The sequence below is a fragment of the Centrocercus urophasianus genome, unplaced genomic scaffold, assembly GCF_019232065.1.
Source record: "Centrocercus urophasianus isolate 14NV4802_14NV808 unplaced genomic scaffold, USGS_Curo_1.0 seq_12, whole genome shotgun sequence".
Taxonomy (NCBI): Eukaryota; Metazoa; Chordata; class Aves; order Galliformes; family Phasianidae; genus Centrocercus; species Centrocercus urophasianus.
The window spans coordinates 33,340,041-33,360,378 of NW_024884364.1; the positions used below are offsets into that span (position 1 = coordinate 33,340,041).

The 20,338-nt window shown below is 45.5% G+C and overlaps 1 protein-coding gene across 1 annotated transcript; it reads left to right on the top strand.

Annotated features, from left to right (window-relative positions):
* The first annotated feature begins 16,737 nt into the window (after positions 1–16,737).
* CRYAA (crystallin alpha A) lies at positions 16,738–19,193 on the top strand. The gene is made up of 3 exons (XM_042810529.1): positions 16,738–17,235; positions 18,182–18,304; positions 18,984–19,193. Exons 1-3 carry the CDS (start codon positions 16,738–16,740, stop codon positions 19,191–19,193), a joined length of 831 nt encoding a protein of 276 aa, XP_042666463.1.
* The last annotated feature ends 1,145 nt before the right edge of the window (positions 19,194–20,338 follow it).

Sequence of the window (20,338 nt, forward strand, 5' to 3'; positions counted from 1 at the left end):
GCGATTACCGCCTGATTGGTGTAGCCGTGCGGGCCGTCTCCCCCAACCCCTTCGGCCGCGCGGCTGGTGCTAGCGCCACGCGCGCTCGTTGCCGCGCATGCGCGGTGCAGTGTGGCGCTGGGAGCTGAGGCGGGGTGGAAGAGCGGGCGCCGGGTGTAGGGGTTTGCGGATAGGGGACTGACGTAGAATGACTTATATTAGCAAGGATCTAAAGACCATCTAATTTCAACCTCTCTACTGTGGAGGGGGCTGCCACTCAGCGGATCATGCTGCCCAGGGTTTCATCCAGCCTGGCTTTGAGGCCTCCAGGGATGTGGTGCTGTTCATCAGTGTGGGTCTCTGGCTTGTGTGGCAATGTAGAACCTGCTCCGTGCACTCAAAAACCTGCCTGGCTTAGGTCAGGAGGGTCATGTTGGCCATCACACACTTTGCATCCACCCTCTTGTTCACTGCGTTCTGGAAAGTCACTGCAGAGAAGCAAAACTTGCTCATTTTTTATCTTCTTCCTTCTAATCACTTTTCATTTTATGCCACAGTGACGTTACACTGATGTTGGTTTTGGTAGATGGGCAACACAATGGCTGTTTGTGGTTTGACAGTATTTTACACTGATGGTCATAACAATAGTTTCTCTTAGGCCTTATAAATGTACTTAGTAATACTCCTCCTTATAAAGGAAGAATAATTGTGGTACAAAAAACAGGCTGAGCAGTCAGTCTGCTGCAAGTAAAATGTATGTCATATTTTTCTGAAGCATTTACAAATACCCTTTATTTCATATAAAGTTCATAGTGTCATTGTAGCCAGTAGGACTGTTCACAAACATGAGTGCTTGCTACATCATGCCCTGACCCCTTCCTGACTCCAGAAGATGTTTAAAATGCAGCTGCCTTAAAAAAGGAACAGCAATTCCAGCAACAATTCATTTCTTGGATAGTAGTTAACAGAATGAAGGCAGTTCAGTCACTTTTCATGATTAGGATCCAGATACTAGAAGCAGAAATCACAGGCAAAATCTGAGAAGATCTTATTTCTGGAAACAGATACTGCTGCTTAGCTTTGCACTGCGACCTATGAGCCCCAAAAGTTTGTTTATTAGAGGATGCTCTTTTTTTTTGCAACTGTTATTTGCTCACTGCACACCTGCCTCCTACCGTATGTAAATTTAGGAAACAAGTAGAAAAAAAAAAAACTTGCAGATAGTAGCGTGATTTCCTGCTCATGTAGCAAGCTGAGCTGGCTCACTGAGTAGTGAAATAAGTGCCAAACAGAAGGAAAGATCAGGATTTCAGCAGCTGTACTTGCAGATGAAGGAGTGGGACAAGCACTTTCAGTAATAGTGTGCTGCTAGATCAGCCCAGTCCCCTGGTGAGGACCTGCTATGAGGCCTGACCTAGCCTCAGTTGTCAGGGGAACTGCAACTACAGCAGCCCACAGTGAGCTCCAACAAAGCTGAAGTTGCTGGTGGTTGGGATTCAGCACTAAAAGCAGCTTGTGACGTGTATTCCCAGAGTATATTTACACGATAAGCAGAGCAAAACTGTTTGTTTGATTGTTTTGCTTTAATGCGTTAAAGCTTTCAGGTGATGTGTTGAAATGCATGTTTCTTTCTGGGGAACTAATTTAGTTTTCTCTGGTGTTTTTACTGTTGGAAGTACAGTGGGTTCTGACTCTTTACCTTGTTCACAGATTGACGTTTTTGATATCTTGTGTAGCACAGCATATCACTGACAGCAGAAACTGTCCTCCAGAGCACTGCTTTAACTTAGACAGTCCATAAGTCCTGTGAAGCTTGCTGCTACTGAGATGTGTGCTTCTCAGACAACAGACCTGGAGGTGCTATTAGAAAACAAAACAGCTGCTCCCATATTGGAAATGTGCCTTTGAACATGACAAGCAGAGATCTTACAAAGTCTTCAGCAGGAGTACATTATCCAGTAATCCAGTAATCCAGTGTCAATTAAAATTACTCATTAACTGTAAAAGTTTGAAGAAAAATGCAAAGTTCTGTGGCGCATGTGTTACTGTACTGGTAGTGTTTTGATGGGTTGCTGGTACTTGAATAATCATTGTCTTTTTTCAGACTTGTAAAATAGTAATCACTTTTCTACTGGAAAATAAACCCACTCCTACATTGCTCTTTATTTCCATAGGAGTCTTCCATACCTCAGGAGCCCCTTACACTAGTGACAGTGGACCCCATCCACGCTTGAGTTTTGGAACCCACTGCCTCTTCCTGCATCCTGCTCCCCCCCTGTGCTCATCCTGGCTGTATATGTGCCAGTGCCTGAAACAGCACCAGCACTGAAACACACCTGAGAGTAGGTCTGCACCTACATGGTACCCTCCATGTAGGGAAAGGTATTTCTATGCTCTGCATTTTATGTATTGCTTCCATCTGCAGGTATCTATGCGTGAATCAAGAAATGAAACCAGGTGCCCTTTTTTTTTTTTTTTTTTGTGACTTCATGAGGTGCCAATGGGCTTGTAATTAATCCAGTGTCAAAGAGCCAGAATTGCATCTACATTAGAGATGTTAGCAACATTACAACTGATTGTATGAGCATACTCTCCACAGGCTAGTGACTTAGAGTGGATTACACCACCACCCCCAACTCGTTTAGATCTACATGGTTAAATGCTGCCACAAACCTTCCATTGCTTGGGTTTGCCTTAAACTCAGCACCATACTAGATAACAGTTACCTGATGAGGAGAAGATGGTGACACACCTACTTGGTTTCCTGGTTTTCAGGGCTGGGGAGATGAGAAAAGAGAAGAAGAGAAAAAGGAGGTAGGGAAACAGTTTTATGAGAGGCAGAACAAGGAGGAAAGGAGAAGAAAACAGTGGTTGTGAAACAAAAGAGAACAATAGTATACATTATGCATTCAATAGAAAATGGCATGCACTTTTTACTCAAGCCCAGAACTATGTATTAAAGAGATAACTGGAGCTCTAGGCCAGTACACACCTGGCTTCTCCAGTTAGAAGGATTTTGTTAACAATGGGTGTGTAGAAATAATTAGCTGACAGACAGCAAGGCCTTTGAACAGTTTTACTAGCTCTCTACTTGCCACGTCTGAGAACAAGGCACAAACATTAGGAAAGAGAATCCATTTAAGATGCAGCATCAAAAATTAATTAGAGAAAGCAACTTATGTACGCTGTAATACAGCTGTAGTTGGTAATCTCATTTAATCTGCTTCCATTTCTATACTTCACTAATCACCATGGTTATATAAACAGATCTTATCAAAGATCCTTAATTATAGCAGCCCAAGTAAATGCTACATAACACAGAGAAAAGTGAGATCTCTTTATCCATATGGGCCTGGGGAGGAATGTGTTTATGTATTAGGAGCATGGTATACAATAATGAAGGATCATTGTGCCACATGGAGAAGGTCCTCTCCATGCATTCACAGAATCACGGAATCAAAGAATTGTAGGGGTTGGAAGGGACCTCCAGAGATCATCGTGTCCAACCCCCCTGCCAAAGCAGGTTCCCTACAGCAGGTCACACAGGTAGGCATCCAGGCAGGTCTTGAACATCTCCAGAGAAGGAGACTCCACCACCTCCCTGGGCAGCCTGTTCCAGTGCTCCGTCACCCATTCACTCCTCTACATCACCCAGAGGTCAGCACAAATCACCATCAGGGCCCTGCTTTGATGCCATTGTTAGGGTAAATGTAATTAGTCAGGCATGAGGTGCAGTCAGTGGAGCAGGATGAATGGCAAGGAAGAGGAGAGGAAATGCTGAGTGTTAGACTAAGTGAATAGTGTTAGACCTAAGACTTCAGAGCATGGATCTGGGTGTGTTAAGAAAACTTTATCTTGGGGCATTTTTTGCAATATTGGCCGTGGTTAGGAACACTGCTGATTTAGCTGTTACTATGAGAGTGTGCCTTACAATTGAAGAACAGGAAAATTAATAAAGCTGTAGGACTTCTAAGCTAAGCATGTTATTTTATGTTGTTTAGCACTTTGGTAGGGGAAACTTCTGTGAGGTCTGGGATTAAGAGGTCTCATTATGTTGATTCCTTTACATAGGTGGCTTTCTCTCCCTGCCCAGAGGAGCTTACAAATCCCATCCTCCTCCTCTGCAGCAGTGGTATAGAAATCAAGTGATTTTCCTAAAGGCAACCTAAAGAGAGCAAGCAAGAGGTACAAATTGAGCAGGAGATGTTCAGCATGAAGATGAGAATTTAGCCTCATCCCTTGTCCTCTGACTGTCCTTGACCCCCGGTGCTTTCTCCAGATTTGAGCAACTTGATTGCCATCACCGTGGTGTGAGGGTACTGTGGTAGAAAACAGCATCCCTGTTATTCTTTAGAGAAAAAGAAAAAAGGAAAACAAAAAATAGACAAAACTTTTTCTTCCACTCTTAGTGCCTGTCCCTAAGGGTGTAATTCTTTCTCTCTCAGCCCTCCTTTCCCAGCCTGGTGATGTGCTGCCCCAGGGCTTATCTCTTGACCTGTGGCACTCCTGCCCCTACACACAGGAACTGTGCCTTACCTGGGGGCCAAAATGATTGACTGGAATGTAACCAGAGTCAACCCAGCTGGTCTTCTGAGAGAATTTCTCCTCCTGTGCTACCCTGTACAGTTTGGATCGTTTCATGGGAGAAGCTGACCTCATTGTACCCCTCTCAGTACTCTTAGAAAATTTCTTGAGGTGTTGCTTGCTGTCCCCTTGCTTGTTGCTCTGTGCCAGGTAGAGAGCAGAGATGACAGCTCAGCAGCAACAGCAGGGTTGGGTAGAAACGTTAACAAATGTGGAGGAAGCCCTGTTCATCACACAGGTGTGCTGTGTGGTGGGGAGCTGATTTCCACGTTGGTCTGATCTGGCCAGCAGGAGCAGTGAAACCTTTACATCCTCCTCACATCAGGGTGGAAGGATGCAGGTCGGCACAAGCTCTTCCATGGCTGCATGTTTCTCGTGTACCACCCTATCTTTCCAGGATCACTCCCAGTTTAGTTTGAAAAGGACCTTAAAGATCATTGAGCAGGATTGCCACCCACCAGCTTAGGATGCCCATGGCCCATCCAACCTGACCTTGAGTTGAGGCAGCCACAGCTTCTCTGGGCAGCCTGTGCCAGGGCCTCACCACCCTAAATTAAATCATCCAGTTCAACTCCAGGCTCCACATAGGACCACCCAACACCAAACCCTATGTCTTAGAGAGTAGTCCAAGCTCTCCTAGAACTTTGTCACTGGTGGCCGTGCCCACAGCCCTGTGCAGCCTGATCCATGCCCACAGCCCTGTGGTGCAGCCCCTTTCCCTGACCCCCAGCTGTCCTCCCCTGACGCAGCTCCATGCCATTCCCTTGGGCCCTGTCGCTGTCACACAGAGCAGAGCTCAGCGCTGCCCCTCCGCAGTGTGAGGAGCTGCAGCCGCCATCAGGCCTCCCCTCAGCTCTTGTGCTCTGGGCTTAAAAAATAGCAGGTATTAATGCAAGTGAAGTAGAGCAGCAGTATCAAAGCAAGTTCTTAGGGGCAGGGGTGAAATCTGCTTCTTGTTCTGAGGGCTGTCTGCAGCTAAACTCTGCTCACCACTCACAAAGAAAGTAGCTTGCTGGACTTATACTGAAATACACCTTCAGAAGATGTATTTTACTTAGAAAAAGAGCCGAGGTGTAACAGTCTGCATGGAGGGAAAAGCACCTCTGTCTGCTTTCCTTTGTGAGATGAGAACTGTGTGGGTGCTCTGCAGCTCTTTTGGTTCTCGCCCTGAGATCTGGTAAACATACAGGCTGACAGGCATGGATGGACATTAGACGGTGTCCATACTGTTCCCATTTGTCGTCGACCAGTACAAAATAATACCTTGGCTCCAAAAGGCCAGGAGATGCGTTTAGAGAAATGATGACTGCAGGAGCTCCCTTGAGCTTTCATTTGCTTTCCTGTAGCTCCCTCCTGTGGCCGCCATCTAAAAGGGCTCACCCGATGCTGCCGCACAATTACTGGCACAAACCGGGCCTCTGAGTCCCTCTGGTTGCTGAAATCTATGGTACAATGATTGTTAGATAATGAGCAGGCTTTGTGCATGCTAGATTAGTTGTCAGAAAAAGATAGAAGAAAATGTTTTCACTGATGTACTAATTTGGTTATTTGTGGTCGGCTAGGAAAAACAGACAGCTTTCTTTAATGTTTTGCTGTATTTAAGAACATATTTAGGCTGCTCTTCCTTAATTGCATATCTTGCGATTATTGCTAGAAAGAAAGAGGCTACCAGGTAAGTAGTGATAGGAAAAGAGGTAATGACTTCAAGTTACACCAGGGAAGGTTTAGGGTAGGAAACATTTCTTCTCAGAAAAAGCAGTGAGGCAGTGGCACAGGCTGCCCAGGGAGGTGGTGGCACCATCCCTGGAGGTGTTCATGAAATGTACAGATGTGGCACTGAGGGACATGGTCAGTGGGCATGGTGGGGATGAGTTGAAGGTTGCACTAGATGATCTTAATGGTATTTTCCAACCTTAATGATTCCATAATTCTGTGCCTGTGAGGAGACTCGAATGGGGAATCTGCCTTGGAGGAAGGAGAAGTAGCTTTGGAAAGGCTGCCTGACCTTGTAGGGGATCACTCAGGGAATTGTTATTAGACTAGGTGATGTGACATATCCAGGAAATCTCCTGGAGGAACCAGATGGCTGTAGGGAGTCTCTGAGTGTGTGTGAATGTGACACTTAGGAACTGATGGCAGAAAAGCTTGTCTTGTATGGTGTGCCTGGCCTGGAGAAGCTGTGGTGCACAAGCTCTGCTTTCCCAGCTTTATTGCATAGGTGCCTTGGGAAATGTTACCCAAAGCCAAGCTGCTTATTTGCAAAACAAGAAACTCTAATCCTGTGCAAACATTACTTTCCATTTATGACTTGCAGAATGGCTGATGCAGATCCAATCGATCTGTTTAGTTAGTGCTGTGAAAGCACCAGCATCAAAGCTTTTGGTGTCCATGCAGCTAAGAGCTGTGCCACCTCTTGTGAGTTCTTCTCTTTGTAGCACTTCATTTTGGGGCAGTAACTGTAGTGACAGACTTCTTCGCTACCAGCTGATTAAAACACTGGAAGGATTTTCATCACTGTACTTTCTATCACCTGGAACAGCTCTCATTTAGCCATGACGCTTGCCAGGCTCAGGATCCTGGTCTCTTGCCCTTGGCCACACGTGCATGGTGCCCCAGTTCACAGCCTGCAGAAACCGTCTGGATCTCTGAGAGGCTGCAAGGATGGGCTGGAAGCACATGGCAATGACCTGTCACCATCACCTGCAGGAATGAAGGGGCCTTGTTGGCCATGGAGGCTGCAGCTGTGCTTAAGAGAGCTTAAGTCTCAAGCGCTGCATTTCATGTCTGGATTTTGTACACCGTAAGAAACTTGAGTATATCAGGTCACAGAAGGCCACTTGTATGGTTTTGCTCTGGACATGAGCTTCCCTTAGCATTTGGGCTTTTGGGGCCAAGGAAATGTACTCAGCTTGGAAAGGAAGAACACACAAGCAACTTAAAACGAGTTCTTACCTCCAAAGCTGCTGCTGTCTGAAAGACAGAAAGCTAAAAAGGTGTGAAACAAGGCAACAGCATCCATGAAACCTCAACTCTTTCCTTTGCAACTTCTTTTGTTGAGATGATAACTCAGCTTATCTTCTTTCATCTGTCTGTTCCATAGTCACATTGACTTGGGGCTGCTTGGGAAAATCCAGTTGTCTGTGGACCTGATTGAGCTGGAAGACGAGCACTTAGAAAACCAAACCTTGGTTTAAGGATGAAAATGAAAGCAAAGGTCATGTGAAAGTGAGAACCCATATCTCTCCTCATGTGGAGAACAATGTTGATATAGCAAGGATGAGATTCCTTACAAGCTAACTCAGGTTATCTTCAGGCACTTTGTGTGTTGCTGCTTTTTAGAGGTTCAAAAAATTATTTTACATGTGGCTGGAAACTGTAACAGAGACCCCACTAACCCCTTCCAGAGCTGCTCAAGTTTTTCAGCCCCCTAGAGCATGTTTTGCCTGAGTGCTTCGTAAAGGAAAAGCCACTTTGCAGTGTGGTAGCCTATGGGAATAGATGCTAAATGGATGTGGAGCATATTGTCATTTCAACCGAAGACTGCACATTGCTTCTGATATGCTGTGAACATACTGGAAAAACTGTCTACACTACGATTTACAGAGATGGAATAGCACTTGCCAAGTATGATATGTAACTCATCAAGTAACCATGTTAAAGTCCTTGCAATAGCATTCACAGAAGGTCGTGTATCTACTGCTTTGTGTGAGGAAATTTACTGTGTGAAGTTGCAGGAGCTACAGTTCTTTTATGTGGTCTGAAGTTCTTGGGCTCTATAAATCCCAGAAGGAGGGGAGCTGTTTTCGATAAGCTGTTCTCAATTCCTCAAAGACTTATTCCACTCTCTTTTCATACCTTTATTGATTACTGCAGGTATTCTTGTTGATGGCTGTTTAGTTCCTTGACCAAGCGATGTCCCTGCAGGTCAAGAGAACCCAGCTGCCTGGATCAGAGCAGGGAGTCAAAATGAGGTGGAATATCTGCTGCAAAGCATGGGAGCTGAAGGACTGAGTGGCCACCAACAGTCTCTTGCAAGTATAGAAGACTCTCTGGTGTTCAGAAAAACAAACTCCAGAATTCTAGAAGCAGATTGTACAGGAGAGGAGGAGCAATGTACATGGGGCATGGTTGGTATTAGCAGCACAGGTTGGAAGACAGCTCTGACTGGGTGCCAGGCAAAGTTGTGGGGCTTTAGGGAATGCCTTTCCCCTTAGGAAACATGTCTTCCTCCCTCTTTGAACACCTTTATTCCCCTTCTGGTCTCACGCGAAACTCATAAAGTTCAACAAGTCGACTGGTGAGAAATTTGCCAGCATGTGCCAGCAGTGTGTGCTTGCAGCCAGCAAGGCCAACTATTTACTGTGTTGCATTAAAAGAGGGTTGGCCAGCAGGGAGAGAGAAGTGATTTTCCACCTCTGTTCTGCCCTCAGTGAGGTCCTGTCTGGGGTACTGAGTCCCAGATGGAGGCCCTCAGCACAAAAAGATGTGGAGTTGTTGTATCAGGTTCAGAGGAGGCCATGAAGACTATCTGGGCTGGAGCACCTCTCCTATGAAGACATGCTGAGGGAGCTGGGCTTGTTCAGCCTGGAGTTGAGAAGGCTCTGGGGAAACCTTGTAATAGGTCTCCAATACACAAAAGAAAAAGCAGAAGAGGGACTCTTTATCAAGACAGTAGCGATAGGACAAGGGGTAATGGCTTCAAACTATAAGAGTGTAGGTTTAGATCAGATATTAAGTGGGAAATCTTCACTGTGAAGGAGATGAGACAATAGAACAAGCTGCCCAGACAAGCTAGTGATGTCCCATCCCTGGAGGTGTTCAAGGCAAGGCTGGATGGGGCCCTAAGCAATATAGTCTACTGGCATGTGTCCCTGCCCATCACAGGGGAGTTGGAACTGAGGTGGTCTTTTAAGGTCCCTTCCAACACAAATCATTCTGTGATTCTTTGAATAAAGTACTACAGCCAATGTGATTGTGCCCTGTTCCTCATTTTCCTTTTCAGGGTAATTCAAACCAGTGTCTGAACATCTTGTGCATAGGACCTTCCCAGCCCGGAAGAAGTCCTTGTCTTAGAAAGGAAAAGAGCTGATGCACACTAGAAGACCACATTTGGTTACAACAAGTCAGTTACTCTTTACCCTTTTTCTCATCTGTCTTGCTCCCAAGTCATCCCTGGGGTGGGAGCCAGCTTCCAGAACAGGTGAGGACCCTAAAAGAAGATGGTGCAAGGAGGCCATAAAAGCAGTCAAATCTTTATGCTCTTCATATGGTGGTTTGCTTTTCTCCAGGGAGTTGTGAAGGTAGCAAGCAGCTCTTGGAAAGTTAACCTGGAGCAAGGCTGTCAGGCAACACAGACCCAGTGAAAGACTAAGTAAAGTTTTTGTCACTTATCAGCACAGAAATACACAGAAGTAACCGAATGAAATGTGGATGCTCAGAGGAGTAGACTCATAAAAAACTTTGGAGTAAGAATGGAAGGTTGGATGCATTCAGTCAGTACTAAAACAGTATGTAGGACTAGAAGAGGGTCATTTTTCGTGTAGCTCAGCAAGACTGCACAGTATCCGTCTTGTCATGCAGTAGATGGAGAGGAAACATAAAAGGATTGGGCAGCACTACTCAGTGCAAATTTCTATTTGCTCATCTGCCAAAATGCTATCAGAAACCTCCAGAACTGCTCTCCTATACCTACAGCCACTAATCGAATGCATTACTTTTATAACTAAGAGCATCAAAATTGTGTCACTGAAAAGCTGTTCTGTGATCTATAGGTCATTGTGTCACTCTTGTAAGTGAAAAATATTATGCAAGGACTTCTGTGCTTGCATGCTGTGACTTTAGATTTTGGACCCTGTGTTTAAAAATCATAGTTCTAATATTTCTTCCTCTTATTGCACTCAGAGCTGCACCTCCCCTCCTCCACACCGTTTCTCTGGGTTGTAAAATTCGAATTTCCTCCCTTTCTTTGACTGAACAGGTGCAGAGGAGATTTCTCTATTTGCTTGTTTTCTCTCACCATGTTTGGTCCCCACAGCTATGACCTTTGACGAAAAGCATAAAGCATATGGGGAAAAAAAAAAAAACAAAAAACAGCAAAGAGAAAAGATAGATTGGCTTAGACCAGAGCTCTTGTGACAGTTTTTGTCATTTAACCTTGATTATACACAGCAGAGCCCTAGTCATTGGTGTTACATTAGCTGTCTCAAGTTTTTTCCCATCTGCTGTTCCTGAGCGTAGCACTTTCCACTGGGTTAGAGTCTGGGAAACATGATGCTCATCAGCTTCATTATCCCCTACTTTGCTGCCCTCTCCCCAGAAGCATGCTCCAGCCCATGGCCTGTGTGCTCTTTTTACCTTGATCAAGGAGACCACTGGCTTGCATCGACTGGTTTCCTTTCTCTGGTGATGCAAAGCAGACATAAACCTGTGGTACATAATGAGTAAGAAGAAGGGCTGAGAGCAAGCCTTTGCATTTTTCCTGTGTGTGCACAGTGACGCATGCAGAGCCTGTCTCAACGTGGTGTTCACCAGCCTATCGCCCTAATCTTCTTGCTGCTAACCTCCACCACTCCCATGCTAATGCTCATCCTCACATGAGCGCACGTAAAACCAGCAAGAGGATTTGGGACCAGCTGAAACAAATGGATCAGTAGGGTCTTTCTCTGCCAAGTTATGTTTTCCCAAGGTTCCCATCACTGATCTACTGTAAAAATAAATTCTCCAAGTCACCAGACAGCTGCCACCATAACAGACTCATCTGGCGTCCATGCGTGAGGGACCAGGGATCATGAGCCCTTCAAGAGCTGACTTTTTTACACACCATTTAGCTGGATGGACACAGCAACAGGGAAGTTTGCAGGTCCTGTAGCACCGCCCAGGTGCTTAGCAGAGGTTCAGAGGTGCACCCTGTGATTGCCTGCTGAAGGTGCTTTCATTGTGCAGGTGCAGTAGGTTGTCTAAAGTAAGTTTAAATAGCTTAATTACACTGATAGCCCGTGTACATACAGTAGCAGGTTCAGAGGTCTAACTTTCTAACCTGAATCATTAACACAGCTTATCTGTCCAAACCCCTTTCATCAGTGTCCTTTCTGTACCTGACACAGCCCTCTTGTCTTGATTGGACAAATCCTGTCTTCTCCGCGAGTTGATCTCCGTGCTTTTCTTAGCACCAAAAACCAGTTCAATTCCCAGTGCCAGCATTATCCAGTTGATCTCAGGCTTGTTCTTGAGGACTTTGCTGCAGCATCACCTGTGATCAGGCAGTCTATTGAGCTTTCCTGTGAGGTTTCACCCAGGAAGTAACATCTACCCATTCAATAGTATCTACCCTTGATGTCTATTGTTTTCTTCCCAAGCCCTGCTCAGACAGAGTGAGGTAGACTCAAACCAGGACTTTGTGGGTCACTGTAGAATTACCAAGGGGGCTGCAGCGTTTGTATTGATTGCTTCCCAAGCCTTCTACATTGCCAACCTTCTGAACAGCAATTAAGGATCTAATTCCTTAAACTCTTACATGTCTTAACTTCATTATTTTCTTTAGATCAGTAAGCATCATCCCACAAAAGAATCTTGCAGTCTCAGGTTCTGTAGTCTGAGAAGAATGGTTATTATCCCCACAGCAAAGGGATTATTTGATACTGTAAGAACAGAGGCCATGGAAAGCTCTTGGAGAGGAGGCCTGGTTGCAAGGCAGAGGGACTCTCAGCAGCAAGCTCTGGGAATTTGCAAGAGAGGCGGTTTTATTCATGCAGAAGATGAGGGGAGTGAAAAGGGCTCAGATTTTACACCTGTCTTTCATAGTGAGAACTCATTTTACTTACTGTTCCAAGTCACCATGCTGATACTTACTTCTTCTGTAAAGTGCTCTGAGATCTACAGATGGGAAGAAGCACCCTTACTCAGCAGCTGTAAATTTCCAGACCTGCTTCTCTTCCAGTTCTCCTGCTCTCTGTGCTAGATGCTGTCTTCATGTCTCCCACACTGGTGTACTGCTGCAGACTGGGAAGGGGAGAGCATCTCTCATTCACTATGTAAATCCATTGATGAAAACATAAAATGCATTGTGCTTCTAAAACTTGCTGAGCTTGTTTGAATAAATGCCAAGGATTAACAGCATGTAAATTCACCATTGATTTGACAACAATGATGTTATGTGCCCCAAACACTGATGGGATTTGTTCAGTGTTTAGGATGTGGGCTCTGAGGTGGAAAAAAGGGATTGCTTGTAATTTTTTAAGCCTCTTTGGCTGCACCAAGGCAGACTGTTGGTGTTATATAAATTCTTTAGATAAAATAAATATCAGTCTTTGCATAAGGAGAGTGGATATTTAGCTTTTCCAGTATACAGCTGAACAGTAAATCTGTGGATCGGTGTAAGCCAGGAAATAAAAATAGCCCCATCTCTTTAAAATAGGGAGGAAGGAGCTGTGGGGATGGAAATCCCAAAGGCCAGCAGTAAAGCAAAGGACTGTGTCTTAAAAACAGTGAGACAAAGATGTCTTTTTATGAAGAAAACTAGAAATGTCATCTCCACTATTTGTCCCCTCTATGGGGACAAATTTTTGCCTCTCCCTGTCTCCAGTGATAACTTTACAAGTGCCGTACCTGTGGAACAAAAACAGAGCTCCCCAGGAACATGCTGACATCTCTTTAAAAGAAAAACAACCCAAGGTGTTGTTTTTTTGTTTTTTTTTGTTTGTTTGTTTTAAATACACTTGCTGATGGATAGGTTCCTAGATCTGTATTTAAACTTCTTAATACAGAGCCGGATTTTCAAAGATGCTCAGTGGGCAACAGACCTCTCACTATCTGCTTTTTTACTAAGAGCTGTCTTCAGAGAGGGGTTTTCAGATGTTCATTTTGCTTTTAACAAGAAACATTTGTTCATCTAATGATAAAAGAATATAAAGTATGTCCCCTCTTGCTTCAACCCTCCCATTGGGTTAACCCTGCAGCCCCAGCCATAGTTAATCAAGGTGTGCAAATCTTACTGATTATTAGGCCTCATTTCCTCCCATCAATAGGGACTTAGTAGGATATCAGTAGTACCCAAAACTCAGCAGAAATTGTTACTTTAGTACTTTTCATGGTATTAAGTGGCACTGGGGAAAGTGAGGCCATCTGCAGCTGTGCTCAGCCATTCTTTCCTCCATCAACATGCCAGGGCAGATGCGATAGGTTGGATATTCAGGTTTCAGGTTGGATATCAGGAGCAATTTTTCTCAGAAAGAGTGGTGATGCAGTGGCACAGGCTGCCCAGGGAAGTGGTGCAGTCACCATCCCTGGAGGTGTTCAGGAGCTGTGTGGATGTGGCACTGAGGGATGTGGGCAGTGGGTGTGGTGGGGGCGGGCTGGTGGTTGGACTTAATGATGCCAGAGGTCTCTTCCAACTTCTATGATTCTATGATACTGCTCTGTGTATTATGTGTGTATTTGAGGAACAGAAAAAGAGTTTTCTAGTGAAAGGACTCTTACCTTAAGAAGAAAAAATTAAATACTGTGAGTTCACTTCTAGACTAAGCACCTAATAAGTGGCTTAGCAGCTTGGCAAAGGATGAGCCAAAACTGATAATATTGTCTCCCTAGTGTGTCTGCCTGCTTGGCTTTACTGCTTGTATATTGACTTCAATGGGCTTCTTGCATCCTTTCCAGAGCTGGGTCTGTGTAAGATGAGGAAAAGCATGTTGTTTTTTTTTCCCTGCTCACCAGCTCTGTCACAGATATTTCATAGTATTTTCTACTGGAGCCAGACTGTTAGGTAGAAAACTTGCAAGGAACTCACGTTATTACCTGTGGGTCTGTTATTAACCCTTTTTTGTACTCACAGAAATGTTTCTCCAAGGGGAAAACTCTTAATTATTATGCTTCAACAATTTTAACTTTAAATAAGGGCAGACATCATTCAGTCCCCTATGTTGTTATTATGCAGCTTACACCTAAGTGCAGAGGACCATCTAAGTGGATACAGTCCTACCTTTTCAGGTTGAGTAGTCTTGAAAATAAAAGCATCGGAACTCATTCTCATCTTCTTCAAAATTTGTCTGAAGAATAAGGTCAGGTCTGCAGGTCAGAAGAGACCGCTTGCCTTGAGAGGGCAGGCAGATTGGAGCAGAAAGATTGCCTTCCTGGGCTCTCCTGGGGTTGCAATGCAGCAGTCAGAAGCAGTGCTCGAGGTGATATTAGTACTTCAGAATCACATATGTACCCTCCACAGTTACGCTTGACCGGTCACTTCAATGTTCTTTTCCTTTTCGTGCTGGGCTTGCACTGTGCTTACCAGTAGCGCTGGTTCCACCCAGAAACTGACAGGTGAGGGTCAGCCATGCATCCAAGCTAGAGGCAGCTGGAAACAAGCAAGTACTGTGCTTGGTTACTGGAGCCTGCTTTACTCAGAAACCTGATCTAGGATTTCTGCTAATTGTCCTGGGCAACGTCTTGGCCTTCACTATGTGTCTCATGTGCTGTCATTTATTCATAATAGCTTAGGAAGGGATTCTTTTAAAAATAAGCTAGACAGCAAATCCTACAGTGAGGCTTTTTGAGTTGTACTTACATTTGAAATTTGCAATGGGCTTTGAGAGAGTCTCGTCTTTGATGCATGGCTTTTGGGTACACACCCTTGAATGTATGCTTCAGTCTGTTCCTCTTATGGGAATACAAACAAATCTCACTGCTTTTGCTCAGTAGGTGATAATGATGCATAAAGACTGTGCATCCTGGTCCCCTGAATAAGTGCAAAATCGTTGCTTTCTCCTCTCTCCCAACTATTTAATATAGCACCAATGGAGTTTATGACTTCTCTTTCACTCTTTGTATTCTCAGACATAGTTTTCTTCTGAGAAGTATTAGTCAGACTGTATGGGATTAATCTCACCAGCTCAGGTTGTCCAGAAAGAGGTTGGAATTAGAATTACTTTTTAACTCAGTGGAGATGTGGGCAGCACTGAAAGATGCCTCATTTCACTTTTTCTAGCCATTCACAGTATAGCACAAGACATTTGAAGGCATCTCTCTCTCTTCACTGACTGAACAGGGAGCCCAGACAACTCATTTACACTGGATGCCTAAGTTTTAGCCTGCTGAAAGTTAGATGTGATGAGTCTCATGAGACCACTTGTTGCCTCAAGGCAGAGAGACAGTTGGAAACCTACAATGAAAAAAGAATGACATTTATGCTTCGGCGAAGTATTTGCATAGAATCACAGATTCATTAAGGTTGGAAAAGACCGCTAAGATCATCTGTCAACCCATCATCCCCATGTCCACCAACCGTGTCCCTCACTGCCACATCTCCATGCTTTTTTAACATCTCTGGATGGTGACTCCACCACCTCTCTGAGCATACCTTCTTACTCCTTCAGAGAAGAAATCTTTCCTAATATCCAGCCTGAACCTCCCCAGTGCAACTTGAAGCCATTCCCTCTTGTCCTATCACTGTTACCTGGGAATAGAGACTGAGCCCCACCTCACTACAACATCCTTTCAGGGAGTTGTAGAGTGCAATAAAACAGTTTTGCCCACAAAAAAGAAAAATGCCTATCAAAGACAAAATAGAAATAACCAGTTCTAGGGAGATCCATGAAAATATATGTCCAGGTGAAACTTAATACATAAATCCATAAATATTATTCAAATATTTGCATCTTAATATACTGCATTTTAGATGAAATTTAGGTGAAGAGAGATTTTTTCTCTCAACAGCGCATTCCCACCTGTGCACTGAGAACACACATGCTCTGATTCTGGATCAATCCTCGGCCGTGGGTGGATGCTGGATATTGCTGAGCTTCCTTGTGTGGCTGGTATGCAGGTAAGTGGCTGTTCTCCTTCTGCTGGTTGTTATTGCTGGGAGAAGCACAGCCCATGGGGGCTCCCACTAGCCCATCCTTGCTCCACATGGGGAACTTGCTGGAGGATCCCTGCCCAGATTTATCAGACACACTTTATAGCACACTGCAAAAAATTGTCCCTTTTACAAACTCAAGTTAGACCTTTTTTTCTTCTCTTGGAAGAAAATTTTGTATTTTGAGCAGACTCCGCTTCAAGAGATGACAGAAACAAAACCACATAGGCACAAAGCCAAGGGCTGGGGGCAAAGACCCGCAGAAGGGGCCTCTTCCCCATCCATCCCTTAGAATCTGCCTGGCAGCTCTTGTTCATCCAGAAGACGTGCCGATGCCCCTGGGCAGAAACCATCTCATGCATCACAGCCTGGCAGCATCCCTCCAGGAGATCTGGCGCTGGTTCCCACCAGACTGTCATCCCCAGGTCAGTCTCCGCATTTCTGCTGACCACGTTGCCTTCGTCGTGAGATCATGTCTTTCCAGAGAAATCCCACTAATGCCTTCATTCTGCGAGATCGGTATATATAGGGGCAGCCTTCCCCGGGCTGCACTGTGCAGGCCAGCAAAGGCATCGCTGTCCTCCAAGCGGTTGCACGGCTCCCACGCTCTCCTTTTAGAACAAGACATAGCAGCAGCAAATATGGACATTACCATCCAGCACCCCTGGTTCAAACGCGCCCTGGGACCCCTGATTCCAAGCCGTTTGTTCGACCAGTTTTTTGGAGAGGGTCTCCTGGAGTACGATCTCCTGCCTTTGTTCTCCTCCACTATCAGCCCCTACTACCGGCAGTCCCTGTTCCGCAGCGTGCTGGAGTCGGGCATTTCAGAGGTAAGGCTCCTTACCGCCCCCTCCTTTGCCTTCCTCTCCTTCTCCACACCTCTGCTGGCTTCTCTCTGCCCAATGTTTTCTGGAGTGGGGCAGAAGCTTTAACCCTGTGCTCGGGCCGTCAGACTCAGCCTGGGCTGCCATAGCCAGCCTCCTGCCCCTTCTGGGAGCCCAGGTCCCTGGCTTGGGAGAAGGCTGCCCTTCAAGCAATGGAAAGTTGTTTGACTCCCTACCGTTCATCACATCACGTACCAGGCTGCCTGTGTTGCTCTCACAGCTGTCAGCTCTTTGATAAGGGAGGAACCGAGCTTCTCCTGGAATGAGCACCCATGAGCTGGGCTCCGCATTAGAGAAGACATTGGAGAGCACAAGCAGGAGTTTCTTCATCCCCCTTCTCTGCCTTGGCGGCTCCTCAGTTTTTGCCAGTATCCAGTATGCACTGGAGGACCTAGGAGCAGTTCTCCAAGCGCATGAGGAGAGGTGAAGGCTGTAGTCTGAAGCTCAGGGACTGGGGCTTTCTCTAGCTCACTGGTTTCCTCCCAGAAACTAGCTGCAGAGCTGAAACCACAAAGACATTCTAAATTGCTGAAAGGACAAAGCACATGCTGTCACGGAGCATTAATTTTAATCCCCTCTTGCTGCTGAGCACAAATGCTCAGTGCATCTGGCAAATTTCTAAGTGCAATCAAAGGGGTGCCTGACAAAAGAATAGTGGCAAGAAAAGATGCATCTGCCCATGGCAAAAGAAAGGGTGCTGCAAAGACCCCCAGAGTCCCTGATGCCTCATTCTCTGCCCTGGGAACGAAGACTCCTTCTGAGACAGGCAGGCTGTGGATACAGCCTGGTCTGTAGCCCCATTAGAGAGAACCGTAAAGCTGTTGGCTTTTGAGGCTGATGCAGCCTTTGTGTGTAAAGCCTGGGTCTTAATTGCTAACAATGTTCCTTTCAGGTGAGGTCTGACCGGGACAAGTTTACAATCATGCTGGATGTAAAACACTTCTCTCCTGAAGATTTGAGCGTGAAGATTATTGATGACTTTGTGGAAATCCACGGCAAGCACAGTGAAAGACAGGTAAGTGGAAGTAAGCAGGGTGATTAAGCAACTGGGGAATCAAGCTCTGTTTTATTTCTTTCCAACATTACCCAAGGGAAGAAAAAAAAAAAAGAGGAGTTACAAATTGTCATGCTTGGCATATCCAGCTCTGATGGAGCCCAGATCTGATCTGATGGCAGTAATGAAATAATCCAGCTCTCCTTTGTTTATGTTTGGCCATCATCTTCCATAACCATCAGATGACAATGTGCATTGTTCACTAATAACACCAGGCCCGAAGAAGAGTATTATTCGGTGTTGCCACCGAATAATGGATGAGTTTTTATAAGCCAGAATTATTAGGGGAAACAGGGAATTCATATGCTGAGCTGGAAGAGAAAAGCGAAACAAAACAACCAAATGCCTCAGGCTTGGAAACGTACTTTTAACATGTATGTTATGGAAATATTGGTGGGTGTTGAAAAGTGAATTATACTAGTGAGGGGGTTAATTCTTCTCCTGAACTTTCTGGAGGCTGCAGTGTGTCATGAGGGGACACCTGATCCTACAAACCTGAAAGATAAAACAAAAAGCGGAGATGCCCTGAGTAAAGTCTCAGGTCAAGCCAGGTTCAATGCAGACCACTTCTGGTCAACAACAGGGAAGGGTGGGCTCCAGGGGCTTCTGACAGAGCTTTCTCCTCTTCTCTACACATCAGGATGATCACGGCTACATCTCCCGCGAGTTCCACCGCCGGTACCGCCTGCCTGCCAATGTGGACCAGTCTGCCATCACCTGTTCCCTGTCCAGTGACGGCATGCTGACCTTCTCGGGCCCAAAGGTCCCCTCCAATATGGACCCCAGCCACAGCGAGAGGCCCATCCCTGTGTCCCGGGAGGAAAAGCCCACCTCTGCACCTTCCTCCTAAACCCTCTGCGGTACGCAGGCTGCCACCGGCTGCAGGTCTCACTCCTAGAGCCATTGCGTAGATATCAGTGAATACCTAGAGGGGTTTGTTCTGTTGTTTGTTTTTTCTTTTTCTTCTTTTTTTCTCCCCCATATGTTTATTTTCTCCCCTTGTATGGAATGAGGTGCTGGGTGAACGGCTGGTGGACTTTGAGGCTTAAACCTGCAATTCATGCTGTCAGGATGGCATGGATTTCACACACTGCCATGCCATTGCAGTTGCCAAAAGGGTCTTCCTCTGGTGCAGTAGTCCACAACCACCACCAGGAAGGAAGGAGTGCACGAGTAACACCATCTCCTGGTGCACAAATGCTTGTAGTGGGACTTGGAGTGGGGTAGAAGCCCCAGAGACTTTTTCTGTCCCACACAGTTAACTGGTTACTCCAAAAAGCGCAACTTGGCCAAGCCAAGCCCCACACTGGGATACTGCGTATGTGCGATAAATGTACCACAGGTTCCTTGCAACCACAGGACAGATAATAATGTGTTACGTTTGAGGGTCACAGCATATATTTTTTCTCAGCGAAGTGTTTCAGTGTGTCTGTTCACACCACCAGCCTGTCACTTCCTTAGGGACATCTGACACAAGGACAAGTGCATCTTTCCAATGTCTTAGCAGTGGGGAGAGAGGGGGCTCACCGCTCTGCAGAGGCTTCAGACCACACCAAACTCTCCCCAGCCTGTGCGTATCACACCCTTGCTCCTGCCCTCGCTGTAATTCTAGTGTAGCTCCATCTGACCCACTGGTATCTGGCACTCAACCCGAGAACTCAGTCCCTGGCAGTCAATAAAGAGATATAGGAAACACGCAATTGGCTTTGGGGGTTTGATTTTTCCTTTCCAAAGGTTCTGAAGTGGAAAGGTGAACGTGGTGCCTTGCACCACTCAGAGGATGCACTTTCCACCACATTCTGTAATTATTTTGTGTATTTGCCCTTTCATCTTCCTCTTATCCTTCACACAAGCCAAACAAAGGGATTAAAAAAGAAAAAAAAATAAATCTCAACAACCCAACACTGAGCCATTTCTTAAGCAGAGAAGGGAGATGGTTGTTAATTAGAGAGCAAGGCATTCCTGTGAACTCTAATAATATTTTAAACCTATTTT